We start from the raw sequence: 22,154 nt of genomic DNA, 5'->3' as shown, positions 1-22,154 counted from the left end.
GCATGTGTAAATATGATACACTCATATTTAATAAAATGATATTGTCTATACATGTATAAAAATGATACTTTCTGTGCATTAAAAAGATATTATGCTTTCCTGAGGAGGATCTAATCGATGTAAGCGGAGCTGACGACATTTTCATACTGGGAGGAACAAAGAAAAAAAGATTGTTGAATAAGTTGAAAATGCCCATGACAAGAACAACAAAGAGTGTTGTTGAAGCACTACTTTCTCCACACAATATCATACCCATACAAATCAAAGGAAATTTCACAAAGAAGAGAAAAAATTGTTGTACTAGTGGATGAAAGCAGAAGATAAGTAAGTTTTAATTATATAATTGTAATTTATATAAATCTTTTCAATGATACTCTGCAGATAAAAATGATATACAACGTTTATTAAATGATATGGTGTTGCAGATGGTTTAGGGCTCTTATTTTATTGGGTAAATGATAGCTTGATTTGTTTTTATTAGGTATTCTTCTCAATTCGGGCAAGTGATCATTTCTACATCATCTGCTTTGATCTTAGCGAAAACGGTAGAAGTGATCGACAATGCAGATAATAGTGCTGACCAAAGGGATGGTAAATATGGAGATATACCAGGAGGGGTATTCGTTACATGCATTCAATATCATTTTATATGTAGCATAGTATCATTTACAAATATCATTCTTAACTGTTAAAAATATCATTTTATATCAAACTCGTGTATTGTTTGTTGTATTCGAGCAGAAGAGTTTCTTCAACATATATTTCAAATATGGAGATAATGTCTCAATGGAGAAAATCATCCGGACATCAACATTGAACCACATCGACATGCGTTGGAAGAATAATAATAACAGAGTTGATTGTGGTGTCTATGCCATGCGACACGTGGAGGAAACCTATGCGGGAGTAAGTGTCCGAGGTTTGACCAAGAATAGAACAAAAAATCTTCTTAAAATCCGTGTACGATATGCTTATGCATTGACGATGGCACATACAAACAAGGAGGCAATGGAAATGTACATCTCTGGTCATAGAAATTGTACGACCGCACTTTGCTAAGGATAGCAAACTCAGTTTATTGCGACTAGAGGAAGATTAAAGAAGTGGGGAAGAAAGCGGAATCTTAGCACAACTGAATCATGAACAAGATCAACTTGGGATAACTTGGAAAATATATCAGAGTACATGATAAAAAGAATAATATACGCTCGACTTTTACACTGCAGCAGAAGAGTCAAGAAACAATGACACCGTGTATGGAGACACGATTCATCCGAGCATTAATACTGAAGCACGTTCGTCATCTTTGCTCAACACTGCCCTTCGTCATCACCGCTTAACATGCACATTTTTAAAATATATGCAGGGCTGAATACTTGATATACTCAGTGGACACATGCCGAAATATATTTTTCATAAAATTTGTCAAGCTATAACTGAGTGAACCCGGGGTTTTATAGAAAATGCCCGAGAACACTAAAATCATTTTCTCTTTAAAACTGTGACGGTGCAATCAATTTTTCCTGGAACATATACTATATCTGAACTTCTTTATGGTGCTGGGAATGTGGTCACATTCCACGGTCACAACGACCGGCCAACTCGAAATATGGCCCCCGGTCCCTAGTGTACACTAGCCCGAGCAGGGAATCACTCCCACACTCAGACCCGAATTCGATTCATAACATAGCTGGTCTAGTAGGGTCGCCCCCCTTTCAAGACAAACAGATAGGTAGGTAATGCTCAAAACAAAAACATGGCAAGAAAAAACATTCTGTAAATTTAAATAACTGAAAACATACTTGAAATCTCACATAATAATGTAGGATAGAAAGCCCACCTCGTTCGTTTAATTTCCTTAACTTGATTTTCTCGCTCGGACCTTAACTCACGGAGATAACATTTTTGGAAACATCACAACATAATTTACTAATTAGACTCAAGGACAAATTTATTTAAATTAGAATAATTAATCCCTTTTATTTTTAACTATTCTTTAAAATATTTCTAAAACTCGCATACTATTTAATGCTTCTTCTTGCACTATTCTCGGCTTCGATTGAATTGAACTTTATACTTAACTTCAAAAATTTACTCTTACACAAAACTCTAAAATAATTTAGGGATATTGTCACCTAATATCATGAATCTTTCAAAAAGTTGGGTTTTTCCCACGAACTTTAAAATTGACAAATAATATCACGAACTTTACCCGGAGTTTGTTATTTCCCACCAGTGAAAAAATTCTGACAAATAATATCATGATACGGATTTTTTTCATAATTTCTCGACAACAACTTCGAGAGTTTCAAGATTTTCAATCATTGAGAATAGTTTTTCTTGAAGCACACCCTCCAAAAAAATTCAATCTATTAATTTAGCCAGAATTTTTTCATTGGTGGGAAATAACAAACTCGGGGTAAAGTTCGTGATATTATTTGTCAATTTCAAAGTTCGTGGGAAAAATCTAACTTTTTTAAAGTTTCATGATATTAGGTGTCAATGTCCCAATAATTTAAAAGATCAATTATTTAGCTTAGTTACACTGTTAGAAGAAACCGTATAAAAATATTAATTGAACCTTAATTTAAAACATAGACTAAAATTTAATATTAAGTTTCCTCCAAAAGATATTATTTTCGAAACTGGGCCAAGTCCCTATCATTTTCAGTCCAAAAGATAAGTAAATTTAAATTTCGGAATTGGGCTTCTCTTCGTTTGTTTACTGCAGCCACAATTGTTAAAAGGAGTTGGGCTCAAATTTAAATTCTTCAATTCCCTTAACCCAAGTAACTAGTAATTCATTAGTCCAATAACAAGAAAATAAATAAAACCCATATATAAATACCAATTCTCACAACCTGCCGCCGTCACACCCTCCGGCGGCGGTCCTCTTCTCCTCTCCGTCTCCCTCTCTTCTCTCTCTTTCCCCTCCTCTATCTCTCCCTCTCTCGGCTCCGCCGCCACCGCCCTCTCTCTCTTTCGGATCCGCCACCGCCACCGCCGCCGCCCTTCTCCCAGCAGTCCGGCCGTCTCCGGACAGCAGGCGAGCTCTCCGCCACTGCTCTCTCTCTCTCTCGGCGCTGCATCCTCGCCCCGTCGCCACCACCGCCGCCGTTTCGCCGACTCCCGAAGGATTTTCCATAATCAATTATGCATTTAATTTTGAGTGAATGAGGGATGTAACACAACAATCAAGCATATGATCATATATTTCAAACACTAAAACCTCTAGCACGAAATTATTTATCCAAATGTATTTTTCAGTTTCACATAAAAAGCAAAATAGTACTCCACAAATTAGTTAAAAATCTTACACAGTCCATCAACAATAGAAGAAAGGCCATCTTGTCACATATTATTAATTCCACACATTAAAAAGTGTGTTGCCATAACCGCGATTTAGAATTCAGAACCACTAAATAAAGCATCCTCGGTCGGTCTAAGTAGGACAGCTTGTAAAACATTTAGAAATCAAACTCGTTAGTTCAACTCTTTGCCAGTAGAAATTGAGAAATTTCATATGTTATCCTTTGATATCTGGTTTGGAGAATGATGCCTAGCCTTTGCCAGTAGCTCGAATGGTGAAAGAGAAGTAGGGAAATTGTGAAATCTTGTATTTTCTAACTTGAGTGTTGATTTAGAGGTTTAGGGTTAGGAGGATCATAGCAATATTCAATATTATACAATTAAGATTCACAACCATGTTTGTGATATTCATATAAAGCAACTAAAATTCACCACCACGTGTGTGTGATATTCATATAAAGCTATCAAAATTCACAATCACATATGTTTAGATATATGAACATGAGGAAAATCGGGTTTCTAGGGCACTTTGCCTTTAAAATTATAAAAATGTACCCATTTTGTTATCTATTCCATATATGGGAAAAACGCCAACCGCATTGGCGTTTCAATAAGTAAAGACGCCAACAACATTGGCGTTTTATAATTTCGTCGTATTTTAGCTGTTTTTTCTCCAAATACAGCTACGTTAGAAAACGCCAACTCAATTGGCGTGTTATATGAAAAAACGCCTACTGTGTTAGCGTGTTCAATTTTGAAGACGCCAATGAGATCGGCGTTTTTATCATAAAACACGCCACCCTGGTCGGCGTGTTTCTGTTGAACCATATACCAATCAGATCTCCCCCAACATCGCGAACCCTAAACACTTTCCCTCCCCAAAACGCGAAAACCCTTCCCAAGGCGGAAAAACCTTAAGGAAACCCTTGCTCGGGTCGACCCGGTGGTGGATTTGAGCGTGGAGATTTCGATTTTGGCTCATTCTTCCAAACATTAGTCCTTCTAATCGGTTAGTATATCAAATTTTAGACTCATGGATTTAATGGATTGTTGTGATAATATATATTTTAGTGTAATTAATATAATATTTTGACCAATTGTTATGGGCACACTAATATTTTGATGGATTATTATGATAATATATATTTTAATAGAAATATTTTGACCAATTGTTATGCTATTATATGTTGTAGTATATCTAATTTTGTTACCAATATTTAATGGATTGTTATGATAATATATTGTAGTGTATTTAATAGAAATATTTTGTCAATTTTTTGGCTGACTCTACATAATGATGAATGTAAAAATAATACATATTTATTTGTGTTTTACATTATTGCAGATAGTATGACGTGGTGTGTGAATTTATATTGGGGTGGAAAGATAATTCCCGGAGCAGTTATTTTGTATGATCCTCCTTTTGCTAAAGGATTCATTATGTTGGATGAAACAATTTCGTACGATGAGCTTGTGGAAAAAAATTGTGAAAGGATGGGGATAAGCATATATGAAAACAAAATTCAAATAATATGGAAACGTACTATATGCTTTGGATCCAGAGTCACGTTTGTAGGTGTTCTACTAGAAGAAGTATGCATGCAACTAATGTTTAGTAAGAGTATGGTTATTGGAGGTCTAATTGAATTATAAGTTGAGTATTCGGTAATTACTCAACATCATAGTCATCATGTCATAAGTTATGATGTTGGTACGTCTACGAGAGCCCAAGAACCAAATTTTGTTGTTGGTACGTCTACGAGAGCCCAAGAACCATATTTTGCTGCAACACAAGATTTTGAAGCTGGAGGCGTGCATTTAGAGGAAAATGACAATTGTGATGTGGTTGAGGACATAATAGGTCCTGATAAAGCTGACTTTCTTGATCCACAATCACCTTATTATTCTGAAGATTCCGACCCGGTTAATACAGACTCAGATGGTGATTCGTCGGATGATGAACAATTTGTTGCTTCAAGACCATCCATTCCACTTGGAGAAACAGCAGTTGGAGAAACATCAGTTGGTGGAAGGGCAGTTGGAGGAGGAGCAGTTCCACAGTTCCCACAGCATGGAATCAACTATTTTCACCCCTTACCAGGTCCATATGATAGTTTTGATCCAAAAAACTTTGAGCGTGATGATCCCAGTGAGCATTATTGGAGTGAAAAGATCCTAGCAATGTCGGTTTGCATACTAAATTTAGAACGAAGTTGGAATTGAAGGCAACTGTGACTCATTGGCATTTGGAAAAAATCCGACAATATACAGTTGCTGAAAGTAAAGGAAATAGATGGCATGCAGTTTGTAAGTGGCCACAAGGAAATCCGAAGGATACCTCATTACCGAAATGTTTGTGGGAGTGCCGAGTAACACTGAGAAAGCAAGATGAACACTGGCAAATTAGAGTGTTTAGCACTGCTCATACTTGCATAGGGGATCGTAACTATAATGGGCACGCTAATCTTTCGTCGGGTATGATTGCGTTGAGTGTTCGACATCAGATAGAAAATGATCCTTGCTACAAGGTAAAAGCAATTGTAGTGGATATTGAAAATAGATTTCATGTCAAAGTTAGTTACAAGAAAGCATGGTATGCTCGGAGGACAGCGATTGAGCTTGTATACGGTGGATGGGAGTGGTCGTTCAAAGTTTTACCAGCTTATTTGAATGAAATGCAAAGACAAAATCCTGGCACAATTGTGGAATGGTTGCACGATGACATATTAAGCAATGGTATGAACAAGGTATTCAAGTACGTATTCTGGGCTTTTGGACCAGCTGTGGAGGCTTTTCAACTATGCAAACAGTTTTAACGGTTGATGGAACTCATCTGCGTGGACGATGTCGAGGTAAAATTCTTATTGCCGTTGGATTTGATGCTAATAAGAAATGTTTGCCTATTGCATATGCCATTGTTGATGAGGAAACCAAAGAAAGTTAGAATTGGTTTATGGAACGTATTAGACTTCATGTAGCAAAACATGAAATATGTGTCATATCTGATAGGCATGTGGGAATCATAGATGCAATGAATTCTCCCATATGGAAAGAAGAACCTTTAGGTCATCACAGGTTTTGCTTGGTACATGTTAGAAAGAATGTTATGCAGAGTCACAAAGGTATCATGATTAACAGACTTGTTTGGAAAATTGGTATAGCTACCAAAAAGAGCAAGTTTAAGAAAAGACGTCGTTTACTTCGAGACATCGACAACGAGGCTTTGCAGTACCTAGATGCCGTGGAGTTAGAAAAATGGAATTTGGCATACGACAAACACAAAAGATGGGGTGAGATGTCCACTAATATTGTGGAATCTTACAACAATGTGTTGAGAGGCGCAAGACAACTCCCAATCAAAGCTTGCATTGACATGATATTTTGGAGGACTATAGAATGGTTCAATGAGCGGTCAATTGCAGCAACACAGTGTGTCACGCCACTTACCCCGTGGGCGCATGAGAAAGTGTGCAAACACGATGTAAAAGGTCAGTTACATAATGTCAGAGCATCAAAAGCAATTGCAGGGATTTATGTGGTTTGAACAAAACGTCGACTTGGTGGAAAGGGTGATAACAAGTGGAAGATAAAGTACTTGGAGTCGAAGTGCAAATGTCAAAAGTGGCAGATGTGGAGACTTCCATGTTCACATGCAGCGGCAGTTGTGCGGTTTAGAAACGACAACATGTTGTCGCTTGTTGATCCCGTATACCGCACAAGTGCTTGGGTACACCAATATTCTACGGTGTTCAATCCACTCAGACACCAAGATTATTGGGCCGTGCCTGAATGGACTTTGCAATGTTCACGAGCTCAGTTAGTGCCTAAAAGTCGCGGTCGATACCGTACTACTAGGATTCCTAATCAGATGGATGTCTGTGAAGCTGACCAGCCACGAGCCCGACGCCGATGTAAACATTGCCGTCAACCGGGTCACGACAGGCGCAACTGCCTGAATGCTCTTTCAAGGATGGATACTCAGTTGGTAGATGATGCCGCTGACGATTTTATGCCTCCACCTCCACCAAGATCTGCAGTTCGAGGTCGTCATTCTGTCAGCCACACTGATGATGCCGATCATGATTTTATGCCTCCACCTCCACCAAGATCTGCAGTTCAAGGTCGTCATTCTGTCAGCCACACTGGTGGTACAAGCGAAGACATCGGTCTCAGTGATGTCCCACATTCTCCACCTCGGTCTTCTGTGCGAGACGATTTTTTCGGGGTTGATTTAGAGAATGCCGTTGTGCAAGATACTCCTCCGTCTAGACTCTCAACCGCCAGAATCGGGAAGGGTATCCGTAGCTTTTTTACGCGGAAATGGCGAGACAATTGAACATTTAACAACTATTTAGTTGAATTGAACATTGTTTTGTTTATAATCCTAGTTATTTATTGAGTTGAACATTGTAACGTTTTAACATTTTTTTTTGTTTGGACTTATGCATTGTGTAATATTTGGACTTCTGTATTTATGGCTGGCGGTTTTTTATATGAAACGACAACTTGATTCTCGTTTTTTCAGTAAAACACGCCAACTTTATTGGCGTTTTTCATTAAAAACGCAACTTGTTTGGCGTTTTTTGATAAAACACGCTAATGGGGCTGGCGAGTTTTTACAGAATGTCCGATTCCTTCGTGGGAAAAATTGGCCAAAATTTCTCCATCTTAGAGACGCCAATCAGAGTGGCGTTTTTCAGAAAAAACGCCAACGTTGTTGGCGTGTTATGAAACACGCCAATGGCGCTGGCGAGTCTTTACAGAATGTCTGCTTCCTCTGTGGGAAAAATTGGCCAAAAATTCTCCATCTTAGATACGCCAGTGAGAGTGCCGTTTTACAGAAAAACGCCAATGTTGTTGGCGTGTTATGAAACACGCCAATGGCGCTGGCGAGTCTTTACAGAATGTCCGCTTCCTTCGTGGGAAAAATTGGCCAAAATTTCTCCATCTTAGAGACGCCAGTGAGAGTGGCGTTTTTTCATTTTAATTATGAACTCCTAATTTCATTTATCCAAAACAAGTTATCATGTTTTATAAAGAGGATGTATCAAATTACTAATATAAAGAGTTCAAATCAATGAAAAAACACCAATATCAAGAGGATGTATCAAATTACTAATAAAACATAACAATGTTCAACTGGAGAAATGAACACAAAAATTGTTAAAACGCTATAATGATCAATTCAACTAAATACTTGTATGTTCACTCGTCTCGCCTTTTCCGCATAAACAGACCACGGATTCCCTTCCCGATTCTGGAGGTAGGGAGACGAGACGGAGGAGTATCTTGCACAACCATGTTCTCTACATCAACCCCAAAGAAGTCGTCTCGCACAGAAGAACGAGGTGGAGATTGGGGGACATCACTGAGACCGATATCTTCACCGGTTCCACCAGTGTGGCTAACTGAATGCCGTCCTCGAACGACGGAGCTTGGTGGAGGTGGAGGCATAAAGTCGTCATCGGAATCCACTACCATCCTTGCGGATGACGACTCTTCACCCGCTTTCTTCTTACCACGCCGCTTCCCTTTTGCCTCAAGGGCATGTCAATGTCCAGCTCAGACCGCTGGGAAGGACGGCAGTCCATCATCTCAGGTTCCCCAGATATGTGCAGGCCGTCTTCAACCATCCTCGAAATTGTGTACAAAGACGGATGTCCTGCCATGTCTTGCTCACTAAGATAGTGGCGTATTTTGTGAAGCGTCTCTACCTACAATTTTCAAAGTTAAATACATTTCATCATATGAAATAAAATAATGAATAGTTGTTTCAATATATTTTCAGTAAAACACGCCAACCTTGTTGGCGGCTTTTCCTAAACTCGCCATTCATTTCGGCGTTTTTACTTTTCATAAACACGTCAACTTAAAAGGCGTTTTTTACGTATACACGCCAACTTAAAAGGCATTTTTTACGTATACACGCCAATTACATAGGCGTCTATAACTTTAAACACGCCAACAAAGTTGGCGTGTTAACACGTAAAACGCTAACCTAATTGGCGTGTTTTAAGATAACTGTATTTGGAGAAAATACGAGTAAAATACGCCGGAAGTGTAAAACGCCAACGTTGTTGGCGTCTTTACCTGTAGACACGCCAGTACCATTGGCGTTTTTACTTATAGAAACGCCAGTTTCGTTGGCATTTTTCCCCTATATGAAATAGATAACAAAATGAGTACATTTTTGTTATTTTAGTGGCAAAGTGCCCCATAAACCCGATTTTCCCTATGAACATGCCTATAATACTAACCAATTATAGGCCAAACAAAAATACATTTATATGAAGCCCATTTAACTGTTCTGAATAATACATATTCAATGTTTCAACACCACATTACAATTATTTATTTTAAACAGATAAATTGCTGCACTTTCCTAAAATCATGTTTGCAACATGGTGAAAAGTTTGACACTCTCAAATCATCGAGGAAGCCATTTTCCCCACCATCGAGTAGAAGGTGGCGTCAGAAGCTCAGGCATCGCCTCCTTCTCCTTCGGAGTCAATGGGACTCCTCGGACGAGGTCTAGGCCCATGATATGCACGTTGTTCTTTCGCCTGTATCTCTTCAATGCCCATATCAACACAGCGCCACCAGTAAGTGTAAGCTGTTTTCAGATTTTGCATAATCGACAACATTAGTGAAGTAACTGGGGAGACGAACGTAAATTACAGAGCAAGTTCAGAGTGCGTCATGCTACTAACCGGTGCCAGCCATATAGCCATTGTTTGTATATCGAATTTTGATGTATAAAGCACTGTCTCACCAAAATCTTCCTCCAGCTTCTTGTAGATCTCTTTATCATTTTTACCAGACCGAATCTCATCTCGTATTAACTTACACAAACAAAGATGCAAGAGATATCAAAATCAATGTACACAATCAAATGTATACACATTACAAAAGCTAGTAGAGAAATGAGATTTGCTGTTTATAGCAGAAGTGCCTAAAAGCTGAACCTTGTCAAATAAAGTTGATCCTCATGCATCGTTTGTTAATGAAACGTATGAGAGTCATGCGTTTTACAGAACGACGCACAACAGTTATGCGTTTTTGTATTTTTTTTATTTAAAGACGCATGACTCTCATGATTCTTTACCTAAAACGCATAAGGGTCATGCGTCTCTCTTTCGAACATAAAACCCAGTTCCAGTAGCAGAATATCATTCTGCGCGAAACAAAAGAGACGAAGGGCAGCGCGATTTTCTTCCAATTTCCAGCGCGATATATCGGTAAGTTTTCTTCAATCTTTCAACATTATTCCCTTATTTGGTGTTTGTTGCATGTTTTGTGTAGGTTTGATAAGACCTATTTCATGCATCGGTTTAGAGGTAAAATGTATGCTACTTGATCATGTTTATCGTGTAAAGCGAGTGTTAATTGTGCAGGAATGCCGCTTGACCAAGGGCAACAAGGCCAAGCTGATCAAGTTGGTACAGAAGGCGAAAAAGGCCAAAAACCGGGTGGGTTGATCAAGGGAGTAATCAACCAGTTAGCCGAGGGACCACTTCGTTCTAGAAGAAAGACACGTGAGGCTGATGCGGTGGATGGCGATCATCAATCGGTTATCAAGGACGACATTCTATAAGGGGACACGTGCTGACATGTAAGACGCAAGGACGAAGCCGATCATCATTCTGTTATTGAGGAGCGACGTCATTCTAGAAGAAGGGCACGTATCAATCGATGAGGCGCTCAATCCCAGCAAGGACGAATATTTGCTGCCAGAGACGTTACCCCAGCTGGAGATTGTTGCGACGAGCTTATAAATAGAGGATGCACCATGCTAATAATCATCTTCCTTCTTCCGTTTCTAGTTTAGCTTTTCTTTTCATGTTGTACGAGGAGACCTTGATCCACCATTGTCGTCATCATCATCTGATGATATTTTAAGTGATGATTCATGTGATCTTTCTAGTGATGAGGAGATAATGTATAAACCCGTCGTGCAAGGTGAACAACCACTTCCAGAATACGTTCACAATGGGTTGAAATATTTTCGCAGACTGACGAGTGGTCCTTCTGAGGTACCTGAAGTTGGTAATGAACGCAGTACTATGTACTGGGATGAAGAACACCCATACCGGATTAATGCGGGAACAAAATTTAATAGCAAGCTGCATGTGAAGACTACTATTATTATGTGGAGTCTGAGGCAACACCGACAATATAGGGTGGTTGAGAGCAAATTAAGAAGGTGGCATGCCGTATGCAAATATCCAGCAGGGATGATAGAAGATGGGATAGCTATTATCAGCAAGACCGACGCTGAAAAAGCGAATGAATGTCTAGAAAGTTTCTGTTACACATATGACCCATGATGATATGTGGGAGATTAGGAAGTGGTGGGGACGCCATAGTTGTGAAGGCCATCGTAATGATAGAGGACATGCTAACTTTTCATCACCAATGATTGCTATGTGTATTCGCCATCAGTTGCTAAAAAATGCCAAGTTCAAAGCCGCAGCCGTAAGAAATTTTGTTCATGACAAATTTCATGTGGTAATCAGTTATAACAATGCATGGTATGCACGGAGAATGGCTTTAGAGATTGTATTTGGTGGATGGAAGGAGTCATATAGGGATTTGCCAAGCTACATGCTTGAACTGCAGTATAGGAATCCAGGCACAATCGTTGAGTGGAGGCATAACGAGTTGTTGAGCCAGGGCCGTAATAAAGTCTTCTATTACGTTTTCTGGGCACTTGGGCCTGCTATACATGCTTTCCAAGATGCATAAATAAATAAATATTTAGATATATACCTGGCGCCACATGGTGTATATGGCTCGTGCACGACTGATCCTATGAACCAAGGCCTCAATGTGAACATTCTTTCCCACGCCCATAGCTGTAGAAGGATCATAGGCCCGCCCAACTCTTTCCTCTTATCCATGGAAGCCTCGCACAGATACTGAGGCCATCCACAACGCTGTTCCTATACCGTTCCTAAACCGTTCCTTAAACTACTATTTGCGGGCCCCACTGTACTTTTTTACTCAATTACTTAATTAAGGAACGGAACTTGCAACCCTCCGTTCCTTAGCCGTTCCTTAACCGTTCCTTAAATTACTATTCATTCAATTTCATTTCTTATTTTTATTTCCAACCCAATTCAATTAAAACACACTTTATTAAAAAACACACAACATTAAAAAAATTACAACTTAAACTTAAAAAAAATAAAAAACACACAATTAATATCCTAAAAAAATAAAAAACACACAATTAAACGTGGGAAAATAAAAAAACTACTCCGCCGGCTAATCATCCTCCGGAGGCGGTCGAGGTTGAGGGGGAGTCGGAAGGCCAAGTTGTGCTGCCATATGCACAATTCCGTTCCACCAGGCCGCGAATTGGGCGTACGAGAAGCGGGAAGTGTCCGCCATTGTGGCGGTCATGTACGCCACCATAAGTGTGTCCGAGCCTCCCCGCGAGCCCGATCCCGAGGCCGGCTGGCTTGATTCGCCTCGGCCCTTCCTCACTCTAGCCGCCTTCGTCCCTTGCGGCCGACGGCGCCCACGACTGGATCCCCCGTATTCGCTTGGGTAGTGCGCCGCTTCGGCCGAGTAGATGCCGCAGAATTTATTGACCTATAAGTCGACTCGGCCAAAGTGAGCACGGAGCATTGTATATTTGCACTTCCGGGCCCTTTTCGGCTTAGTCTGGTGGTAGACATCACGGACCTTTTCCTAGAAGCACTTGGCGGCTTGTTGATTCCCGACGATGGGATCGTACGAGACGGTGAGACAGGCGTTGTACGCCGCCTTTGTTTCTTCGTTGCTGTACGGATGTCGGCCCAGATCCTCCGGTTCCTCCTCCTCCTCCTCCTCGGCCGCCTCAGACGCAGCCCTGGAGCTTCCACCGCCTCGACCTCCTCCCTGGGTGGGTTCAACGGGGATATCCTCCCGAATCTGGGACAATCCCTGAGAAGGCCGCGAGGCGGAGGGTCGAACGTATGCATCCACATCGAAAGTGGGTGGTTGGTACCCACCCGGCGTCGCCGACCCCTGGGTGCCCGGCGTCGACGAACCGGAACCACCAAGTGTGTTGTACATGGTCTCCCAATCGCCGAATGCGTTGAGATCCCACCCACCGGAGCCGCCACCGCCGTAGTTGCCGTCGTCGGACATTTTATGAAGAGATTGAATATGAAAATTGGAGAGGAAATGAAGTTCATTTAGGAAGAATAGATTTGTAGTTGTGTGTGAAATGAGGATGAATTAGGAGTATTTATAGAATAAGAAAATAAAAAAAAATTAAAAATTAAAAAACGGTAAAAAAAACGGTAATAATACTGTTAAATTTTTTTTTTATAAAATCATTTTTTTTTAAAAAATAATTATTGCGTTAGCACGTGACGTCGCCCACTCGCGGGCCGGCGAGTGGGCGTCACGCACGACGCGGGGGAGAGCCACGTCGCCGAAGCGCGTGGCGACACAGACCGTGCCGCGAGTCGTGCCGTCGGCACTCGACACGGCATGGGAACGGAACCTCGACGAAACCATGCTCCGCAACGCGTTCCGCTGCAAAGTCGTTCCGGCGGAACGACACGTGGAACGACGGCGGCCCGCGTTGCGGGTGCTCTGATAAATGTAGGACAAAGCCGCACTTCCCCAACTAATATTCTCCACCTCTTCCGGATCCTCAAGCGCATTCAACCACATAAATGGAACTTTACACCCCGTTGTGTCTAGTAGAATGAGACCTCCTAACAAAATTAGGGCATGGATACGTGCCCTTTGGATGTATACGTACGTAGGTAGCTCATCACCCAGAGGTATCCTCGTCTGATTGACTAGCGCGGTCATCAGCAAACCGCCTTGCTTTGTCTCTGTGGATGTATCTGGTATCCATCCCAACAAATCGCGGCACTTGCTAGTCCAATCTGGATAGCCGACATGACAGTCAAGCCATGTGAAAACGTGACCGTCCGCCCTCAACCCCAAATGGCTTGCACATCTTCCAAGGTGATCGTGGCCTCTTCGATCGGTAGATGGAAAGTGTGCGTCTCCGGCCTCCAACACTCGATCAAAGCCGTGATCAGCTCATTGTCGACCTTCATCGACCTCCCACAATCCATCACGCCTTTGAAACCAAAGGCGCCAAGCCAATACCTAACATTCATATGAATGTCGACGTCCCAAGTCTTACTTTCTGTCCTTCGGACTTTAAATACTTGTGTTGTGCCCTCTTTCATTAGTTTATTTGAAATATGATGTTTCTGCATAGATAGCACGGACGAGTCTTCGGGTCCATATAATAATTGTCTGCTTGAACTTGAAGTCTCCATCTAATCTAAGTACATATTCACAAAACAACATTTACAAACTCACATTTACAAAACAAATAACATATACATTCAAATTCATCGTCAAAATAACAACACATCATAAACCAAATGATTGATTCACTCCAATTCAACACAATTCATGATTTATAAGGCCTAATTTACATATAACTACTAAATTACAAGGTTAAATTAAAAGATGCATTTCAACCTATACTCTATTCTCCAATAACAACCAAAATCACAACACCAAACATATCAAACATATCAATAAATATACAATAGAATGAATTTACCCACTAAAATCCATTACAATTAACTACACAACAAAAAATCGGCCAAAATTGAGCAATTTGTTATAAACCCTAATTTACAAAAATTAGGGGAAATCTAAACAAACTAGGCAAATTAACAACAAATAAGGAATGAATGTTGAAGGATTGAACGAAACTTACCGGAACACAAGGGGAAATCGTCGGATTAGCCGGAATTGCCAAGGAAAAATCGCCAAATTCGCCTTTCTCTCTTGTTGTCGCGTCTGAATGAGGCTACTACCTCTGCCTCGTCTGATTTAATTCGAATTAGAGACGCATGAGCCACATGCGTCTCTCCCTAAGACGCATGACGCTCATGCGTCGTCCGTGAAATTAAAAAAAATAAAAGACGCATGAGGGAGATGCGTCTCTCCCTAAGAGACATGACCCTCATGCGTCGTTAAAAAAAATCGAAAAAATTAAACACATGACCCTCATGCGTCTCCCATAAAGACGCATAATCGTTATACGTTTCATTAAAAGGATATCCTAAAATCAGAAAAAAAAAGTTCAGTACACTCGAGGAATGATATCTCTAGTCCAGAACAAAAATAGAAAAAACCCATCAAAATTCACAATCACATGTGTATGATATTCATATAAAGCAATCAAAATTCACAAAAACACATTTGTATGTATAATGCTTTAGCAAAATCAGAAGCAACATTAAAGAGAGGAAACCGTGAGACGAAGGTTCAGGAGGTCGACGGAAACTGGTGAGGGAGAGGAAGTGGTGGCGACGGGATTGAGTAGAATTCTGTATAATGAAGAATTGTGTGCTATTAGACATGATATTGTGGGATATTGACCTAATTAAATAAGATTTTCGAAGACATACCTGATTTACAGAGAAGGAAGAAGTTGTTTGTTGAAGGAGAGGAACAGAGAAGACGGCCTTCTTATTTGTAGGTTTTAAATGGGCTTTGGGCTGATAATTTTAGTAAATAAAATTAATGTTGTATGAATTAAATTCATTGGAGATGCGCATATTTATTTAGTTTTCGGCTGCTTTAACAAGTGGTTCTACGCCGGGTCATCGTTTTAAGGAGATTTTGCTATGGCCGGCGTTGAAGACAATAACCCAAACAAAGCTCTCACCACCACCAGGTTCTCCGACCTCGAACCGCCACTCTCCCAACCAGTGCTCGAAGCTATTTCAGCTGCCGGTTTCGAGTTCTGCACACCGGTTCAGGCCGCCACCATACCCTTGCTATGCACCTACAAAGACGTTGCGGTCGATGCTGCCACGGGCTCTGGGAAAACCCTAGCCTTCCTCCTCCCCCTAGTTGAAATTCTCCGCCGCGCTGCCCCTCCCAAACCCCACCAGGTCTTCAATTTTATTTTACTCTAAATGCACAAATTATCATTTTTTTGCTCGTTTTCTTTTTATTTACTACTCCATATGATAAAAAGCAGATTTATTTCACAGACTTACTGAATTGATTAATAAGGAGTTGTTTCATGTGTATGTTTGTACTGCATTTTGTGTTAAAATGCACTTCTTTCCATTCTTAGAACGAAAAAGCTTGTAAATTTAAGAGCCAAAATATTTTTATATTTGAGTACCTTACTCAATATATGTGATTACAGGTGGTGGGAGTAGTAATTTCTCCAACTAGGGAGTTGGCATTGCAGATACTTAAAGTTGCACAGCCATTTATTGCGACATTGTCAAATGTTAGACCAATGTTATTAGTTGGAGGAGCTGAAGTGAAAGCTGATACGACTAAAATTGAAGAGGAAGGTGCTAATGTGTTAATCGGGACGCCTGGAAGACTTAGCGATATAATGGAGCATATGGATATGCTGGACTTTCGAAGCCTTGAGGTTCGTTTAAGTTGCCTGTCTTTTTGGAAGTAATTGTATACCTCTTTTTGTTTCTTATCTGTAAATTACGTTAGCTTTATAACGAATATGTTGGCATATTCTGTAATTAAGATGCTTTGTCATTTTCTAGCTCTGTCAATTTAGATGCACCTGTAAATTATTCTTTATATATTGTTTAACTCTTTTAGATTCGGTATTCTTTTTCCTACTGGAGGTTTTTTCTTAGTGGGTTTTCTCTAAAGGTTATAAATTCTAATGAGGTGCAGGCTCGTTGATTTTCCATTCGTGATTTCCTGGCTGTTTTAGGACTCTTTGGCTTTTTGGATCTTTTGTACACTGTGCTCATTTCTTTGGCTCTTGATAAAAATCTCATTTCTGATTAGTCTGAACGTGCTAACACTATTCTTCATCATCTCATATTGGTTATTACATTGATTTTTTGTGTTATTATTTAATTCAACATGTTTTTTTGCAAATATTAGTTGGATGTGCTAATCTTTTTTAAGCAAAACTGAATGGTAAAGAAAGCTTTATTTTCTGCAAGAGGTTTAATAAGTGATGCTTCTTTGGTTTTAGTGGTATCTATGAGGTCAGTCAAATTTACTGTAGATTTTCTTCTTCTGTAACCAGGCTATTCTGGTTCTGTTTTTAGTTGAAAATTTGTGGATACGGTTATTGTGATTAATGATGACTCTTGTTCTGTTGTTAGTTGATTTTGGTGGTGAAATGTTCTTCTCTTTGCCTCCATTATTTTTCATTTGCAAACTGTCACTATCTTGAATCATTTCCCTTTTATGCATTGTAATGTTACTTGTTTAAACTTGTGAAACAGATATTGATTCTGGATGAAGCTGATAGGTTGTTAGATATGGGATTCCAGAAACAGGTAAGTTCAATCATATCTCGCTTACCAAAGCTTCGTAGGACCGGGCTTTTTTCAGCTACTCAGACAGAAGCAGTTGAAGAGCTAGCCAGAGCAGGATTAAGGAATCCTGTGAGGGTAGAAGTGCGATCCGAAATAAAAAGACCAAAGGATGTAACCTCTTCACAGCAAATTGCCTCTTCTAAAACTCCTTCAGGGCTCCAAATGCAGGTTTTCATCATTTTAATCATGCTGCCTCTCTCATTTTAAGATCTAGAGCATAAATGTTCCTTAATCACATGAACTGATAATTGTACTTGTTGCCATGGTTCCTGACTCTACAGTATTTTCAATGTGAAGCAGACCAGAAACCTCTACAGCTCATTGATCTTCTCCTAAAAAACAAAGCCCAGAAAATAATTATGTGAGTGGCGATACAGTTTTACATTTTCAAGTTGCAGTACTCTTGTATAAGTTGCTTCAGCTGAAATAAGTTCTCACTTCTCATACACGTATTGTATTTCCTTTCTTCTGCAGCTATTTCATGACTTGTGCCTGTGTTGATTACTGGGGAGCTGTACTTCCACGACTTTCCTTATTGAAAGGGTTCTCTTTGATCCCTCTTCATGGAAAGATGAAGCAGGTAGTTTTTAGTTTGGAAAAATCTTAGGAAACTTATACTAGGCATTCCTCTGACACTACATTATGTATGCAGGCTGCAAGGGAGAAGGCATTAGCATCATTTACTTCTCTTTCAAGCGGCATTCTTCTTTGCACTGATGTAGCAGCTCGTGGCCTTGACATTCCTGGTGTTGACTGCATTATACAGGTAGCTACTGACCACCGCATACTGACTTTTTAGTTCTTATATCAAGTTCAGCTATTTGACACAATGAAATTTATGGCTTCTAAATTGGTTTGACACTTCCATAAATGGATGTCATGACATGTTAATTTCAATCTTAACATTGTTATTTATGCTAAAAGATATAACATGGTTATAGATTTTTGTCTTAAATTTTAGATTTTGTGATTACTTCAGTCTTCAATCAAGATGGCTGAGTTTAGGATATTAAAAACTTGAGCACATGATATGGTTTATGGATCATGCACCCTGTAGAAAAAGTGAGAGAAGCACAATGGAAATGGTGATAGTAAACTATTTGTAGATTGCATGCAGAACTTTTCGTTGCTTTTCAATACAAATATAAATTCATGTCATAATAATGGTAAGTTTATGTAGAAGTTCTCCACGAAATTGACAGGATAAAGAAAATTAAGGTATTGAAATAACAGAAAGCCTTTCATCCCTAAGTTGCTTTGCAGAATAACAATTTACCCTCCAAAGTTTTTATCCCATCTATTGAAAATGATATTGATTTTCTTTGTTCTTCATCTTTTCATACTTCATCTAATTTTTCTGACGTGGAAGTGAAATTTCCATTGCTGGAGAAACTATCATCATAGTTGTGGTCAAGAATAGAAAAAATTCTGGCTTTTTATTCTTTGTGCTCATGAACATGGTGACTTTAGTTGAACAACATATTGTAAAACCATCGTTTTAAGATTTTACATTTTGCTACGTCATCTAAAGATACTCAGCTTTCTTGGTTGTGTTTTTCTAATGATTACAGTGGAAGCTCTTTTGCACCATTCGTTTGTTGTTTTTTATGGCAGGGGGAGGTGGGGGTGGGAACTCTCCAGAAAACATGTAAACAGTAAAAGCTATATTGGACTTGGTTGGAAATTTGAAGAATGAACTTATGAGTTGGTTATGATATGCAATGATCATATGAAATAGGGAGCATCTAGATTGGAGTGTACCACAAAATAGTTGTAGGTGGCATTGTGTTGAAACAAAAATAATATTATAATACTATGTTAGGCCGTGGCAAAATGTTTAGTGAAATCAATAATGTGACTAAATGGCTACATCACTCGCAAGAGAGTGAACCGTGAGACTGAGAGAAATGTTAAATTTATGGAGACCAACCTCGTTTGGTGGTGGTGATGTGCAAGTACCCTCGATAAACTGTTTTTAGAGTTTAGTAACTCTAAAGTAAATGCTATCAATCTGGGATGTAATTTTCTGTTGATTGGCAATTAAGAGTTTGGTCAGGAGGATAAACCGCTTTTAGGTTCAGTATGACACAAGACACAAGTGGATTAATCTATATGCATATGTTACCTGTGAATGTGCATCATATAGTATTACATTGTGATAGAGTCGATGCTTTATCAAGATAGAAGATAAAATAACTAAACTAATATTGTAAGCAATGGAAATGAAAGATAAGAAAAACCACTTGCAGGATAAACTGCTGCAGAAATATTGGCAAAAGAAAATTAAGGGCTGCAGGAAAACCTGCCCAAGCACTAACAAGGATCCGGAGGAAATTCTGCAGCTAACTTTTGATCAAATCCTACCTCACTTTCTAAGGTTCTACTCCACTTAATAACAAATAAACTGGACATAAACAAAAATACAACGAACTAGTGCTTCAAGAACAAAAATTCTGCAATACGCTGGAGGGCTGTTTGAATGATGTTCTTATTTTCTTTGTTGGCTTTGTCTTTAGGGTAATAAGGTTAGACAATAAAATAGATGTATACTGGTAGGAATTTCGAACATGCTATTGATCTTTTACCTTACTGTATCAGTTGCGATCTCTTTTTAATCCATAGCCTAGTGTTATTTGAAAGCTGTCACTGACATTTTGAGTTGTTTATTTTTTCTTGTACAGTATGACCCCCCACAGGATCCTAATGTGTTCATACACAGAGTTGGCCGAACTGCCCGAATGGGACGACAAGGAACTGCTATCGTGTTCTTGTTGCCAAAGGTTTGATACCGCACAACAGCGTAGATACTTTTTTTTAGCAAACTGCTGCCCCGTTATTTTTGTGCTCATGGAATTCATCTCTAATTAACAGGAGGAAGCATACATAGAATTCCTCAGGATAAGGAGAGTTCCACTCGAAGAGAGACAATGCTCGGATGAGGCTCCCGATATCATACCCCAGGTAAATACCTTTATGTTGACATTATCCATTATTCTTTGCACTCTTCTCTTTCCAGAAAAGTAATTTGTGCTTCTTATGGAGCATGTGAGTTGGCTTGTACAAGTTGAGCCAATTGTTTTTGCTAGTCTGCCTCTTCTTCTGTCCTTTGTCCCTCAGCCTTTTGATACACTCCTGGCCGCTGATTTTATGCATTGTTCAGTGATTCTTGTGTATAAATTCAATTATTTCAGAATTAGGGAGGTTACCCTAACATAATAATTTATTCTGTTTCTCTAACTAGTGAATTAATAACTTTTCAGATACGTTTAGCAGCCAAAAAGGACCGTGAAATTATGGAGAAAGGAGTCAAGGCCTTTGTATCTTACGTTCGTGCTTATAAAGAACACCAATGTTCTTTTATCTTCAGGTTGTTAAATTGTTGCCCTTATCCAAAATCTTAATTGTTAAATTAGTCAGTTTTCGTTAATTGCTCTGAAAAGCAGGTGGAAAGATCTTGAAATCGGGAAGTTGGGGATGGGATATGGACTGTTGCAGCTCCCAGCGATGCCTGAAGTAAGGCACTACTCTCTATCCACCCAAGGTTTTGTTCCCGTTGAAGATATAAAACTGGAGGATATCAAGTACAAGTAAGGGTTGTTTCGGAAATAATCTTCTTTGCTTGAATGGTTTCTTTCACCTGAATATATATGAAGTACCGAGTTAGTAACATTATCCCAAGCTGCGCGAGTTTTAACACGTAACTAATTGTTTACTTATAAAGTGCATAACTAGTTAACTGTTTGCTTATTTCAATATTATCAGAGAGAAGTCCCGGGAGAAGCAAAGGAAGAAAAACCTGGTAGCGAAACAGGCTGCAAAAGAGCAAAAAAAGCAGCACTCAAAAGCAACGACAAAAGCTTCAAGCTCTGCTGTGGCCACAAGTAAGAAAACAGCCAAACAGAGACGTGCAGTTCAATCAACAGATGATGCAGATGAGTTAGAACGGGATTATCGCCTCCTGAAGAAATTGAAAAAAGGTAGGATCGATGAAAATGAATTCGCAAAATTAACTGGAACAGAGGAATTATGATACTGGGAATAGGAAGGGGTTGTTGCACGAACAGCTACATACGAATAGTAAGATGATTACATCATATCTAAACAACGCGGTTTCTTTGAGATGAGGTGACAATTAACAATATTTGCAACTGGTATCAGCTTTTGTTTTGTTGATGGTTTGGTTTGGTTCGGTTCAACTTGAGCTGATAGTTTTTGTAGGAATACTTCCCTACACGTCGGATTTCATGTATCCTAGTTTGTAATTTAGTTGAGAATGGTCATCTATTTTTTACTGTATGCTTTAGTTGAAAATCAGGTATTTTTATTTTTTTAGAAGAGGACTCATTTTTCCGTTAATTAGTAGTTTCATTTTGGGTTTACTTATCTTATCATGGTTCAATGAAAAATTATTGGTCTTGTTTAAATTGATTGCCCAATTTTGATAGTCCTCCCGAGCTTTACAATCCCTATTAAAATTAAAATTAA

At 39.4% G+C, this 22,154-nt stretch overlaps 2 protein-coding genes and 1 long non-coding RNA gene across 3 annotated transcripts; 1 reads left to right on the top strand and 2 right to left on the bottom strand.

Moving 5' to 3' along the window:
- Window positions 1-9,587: 9,587 nt before the first annotated feature.
- LOC121810477 (cytochrome c-type biogenesis CcmH-like mitochondrial protein) lies at window positions 9,588-12,162 on the bottom strand. The gene is made up of 3 exons (XM_042211241.1): window positions 12,079-12,162; window positions 10,020-10,151; window positions 9,588-9,922 (listed from the first exon to the last, which is right to left on the bottom strand). Exons 1-3 carry the CDS (start codon window positions 12,160-12,162, stop codon window positions 9,737-9,739), a joined length of 402 nt encoding a protein of 133 aa, XP_042067175.1. The 3' UTR covers window positions 9,588-9,736.
- A 3,291-nt stretch (window positions 12,163-15,453) lies between these two features.
- Window positions 15,454-15,847, bottom strand: LOC121742431. The gene is made up of 2 exons (XR_006038048.1): window positions 15,756-15,847; window positions 15,454-15,674 (listed from the first exon to the last, which is right to left on the bottom strand). It is a non-coding gene; the product is annotated as an uncharacterized LOC121742431 (long non-coding RNA).
- Window positions 15,672-22,057, top strand: LOC121742430 (DEAD-box ATP-dependent RNA helicase 18-like). Its single transcript, XM_042135565.1, has 11 exons — window positions 15,672-16,244; window positions 16,508-16,744; window positions 17,577-17,837; window positions 17,951-18,030; window positions 18,144-18,249; window positions 18,322-18,435; window positions 20,351-20,449; window positions 20,541-20,630; window positions 20,930-21,036; window positions 21,113-21,256; window positions 21,432-22,057. The coding sequence occupies exons 1-11, from the start codon at window positions 15,975-15,977 to the stop codon at window positions 21,697-21,699; spliced, it is 1,776 nt and encodes a 591-aa protein (XP_041991499.1). The 5' UTR covers window positions 15,672-15,974; the 3' UTR covers window positions 21,700-22,057.
- The last annotated feature ends 97 nt before the right edge of the window (window positions 22,058-22,154 follow it).

Source organism: Salvia splendens, chromosome 7 (genome assembly GCF_004379255.2).
Source record: "Salvia splendens isolate huo1 chromosome 7, SspV2, whole genome shotgun sequence".
Taxonomy (NCBI): domain Eukaryota; kingdom Viridiplantae; phylum Streptophyta; class Magnoliopsida; order Lamiales; family Lamiaceae; genus Salvia; species Salvia splendens.
Note: the sequence above shows the minus strand (reverse complement) of the source record. Positions and strands in the feature narration are given on the sequence as shown.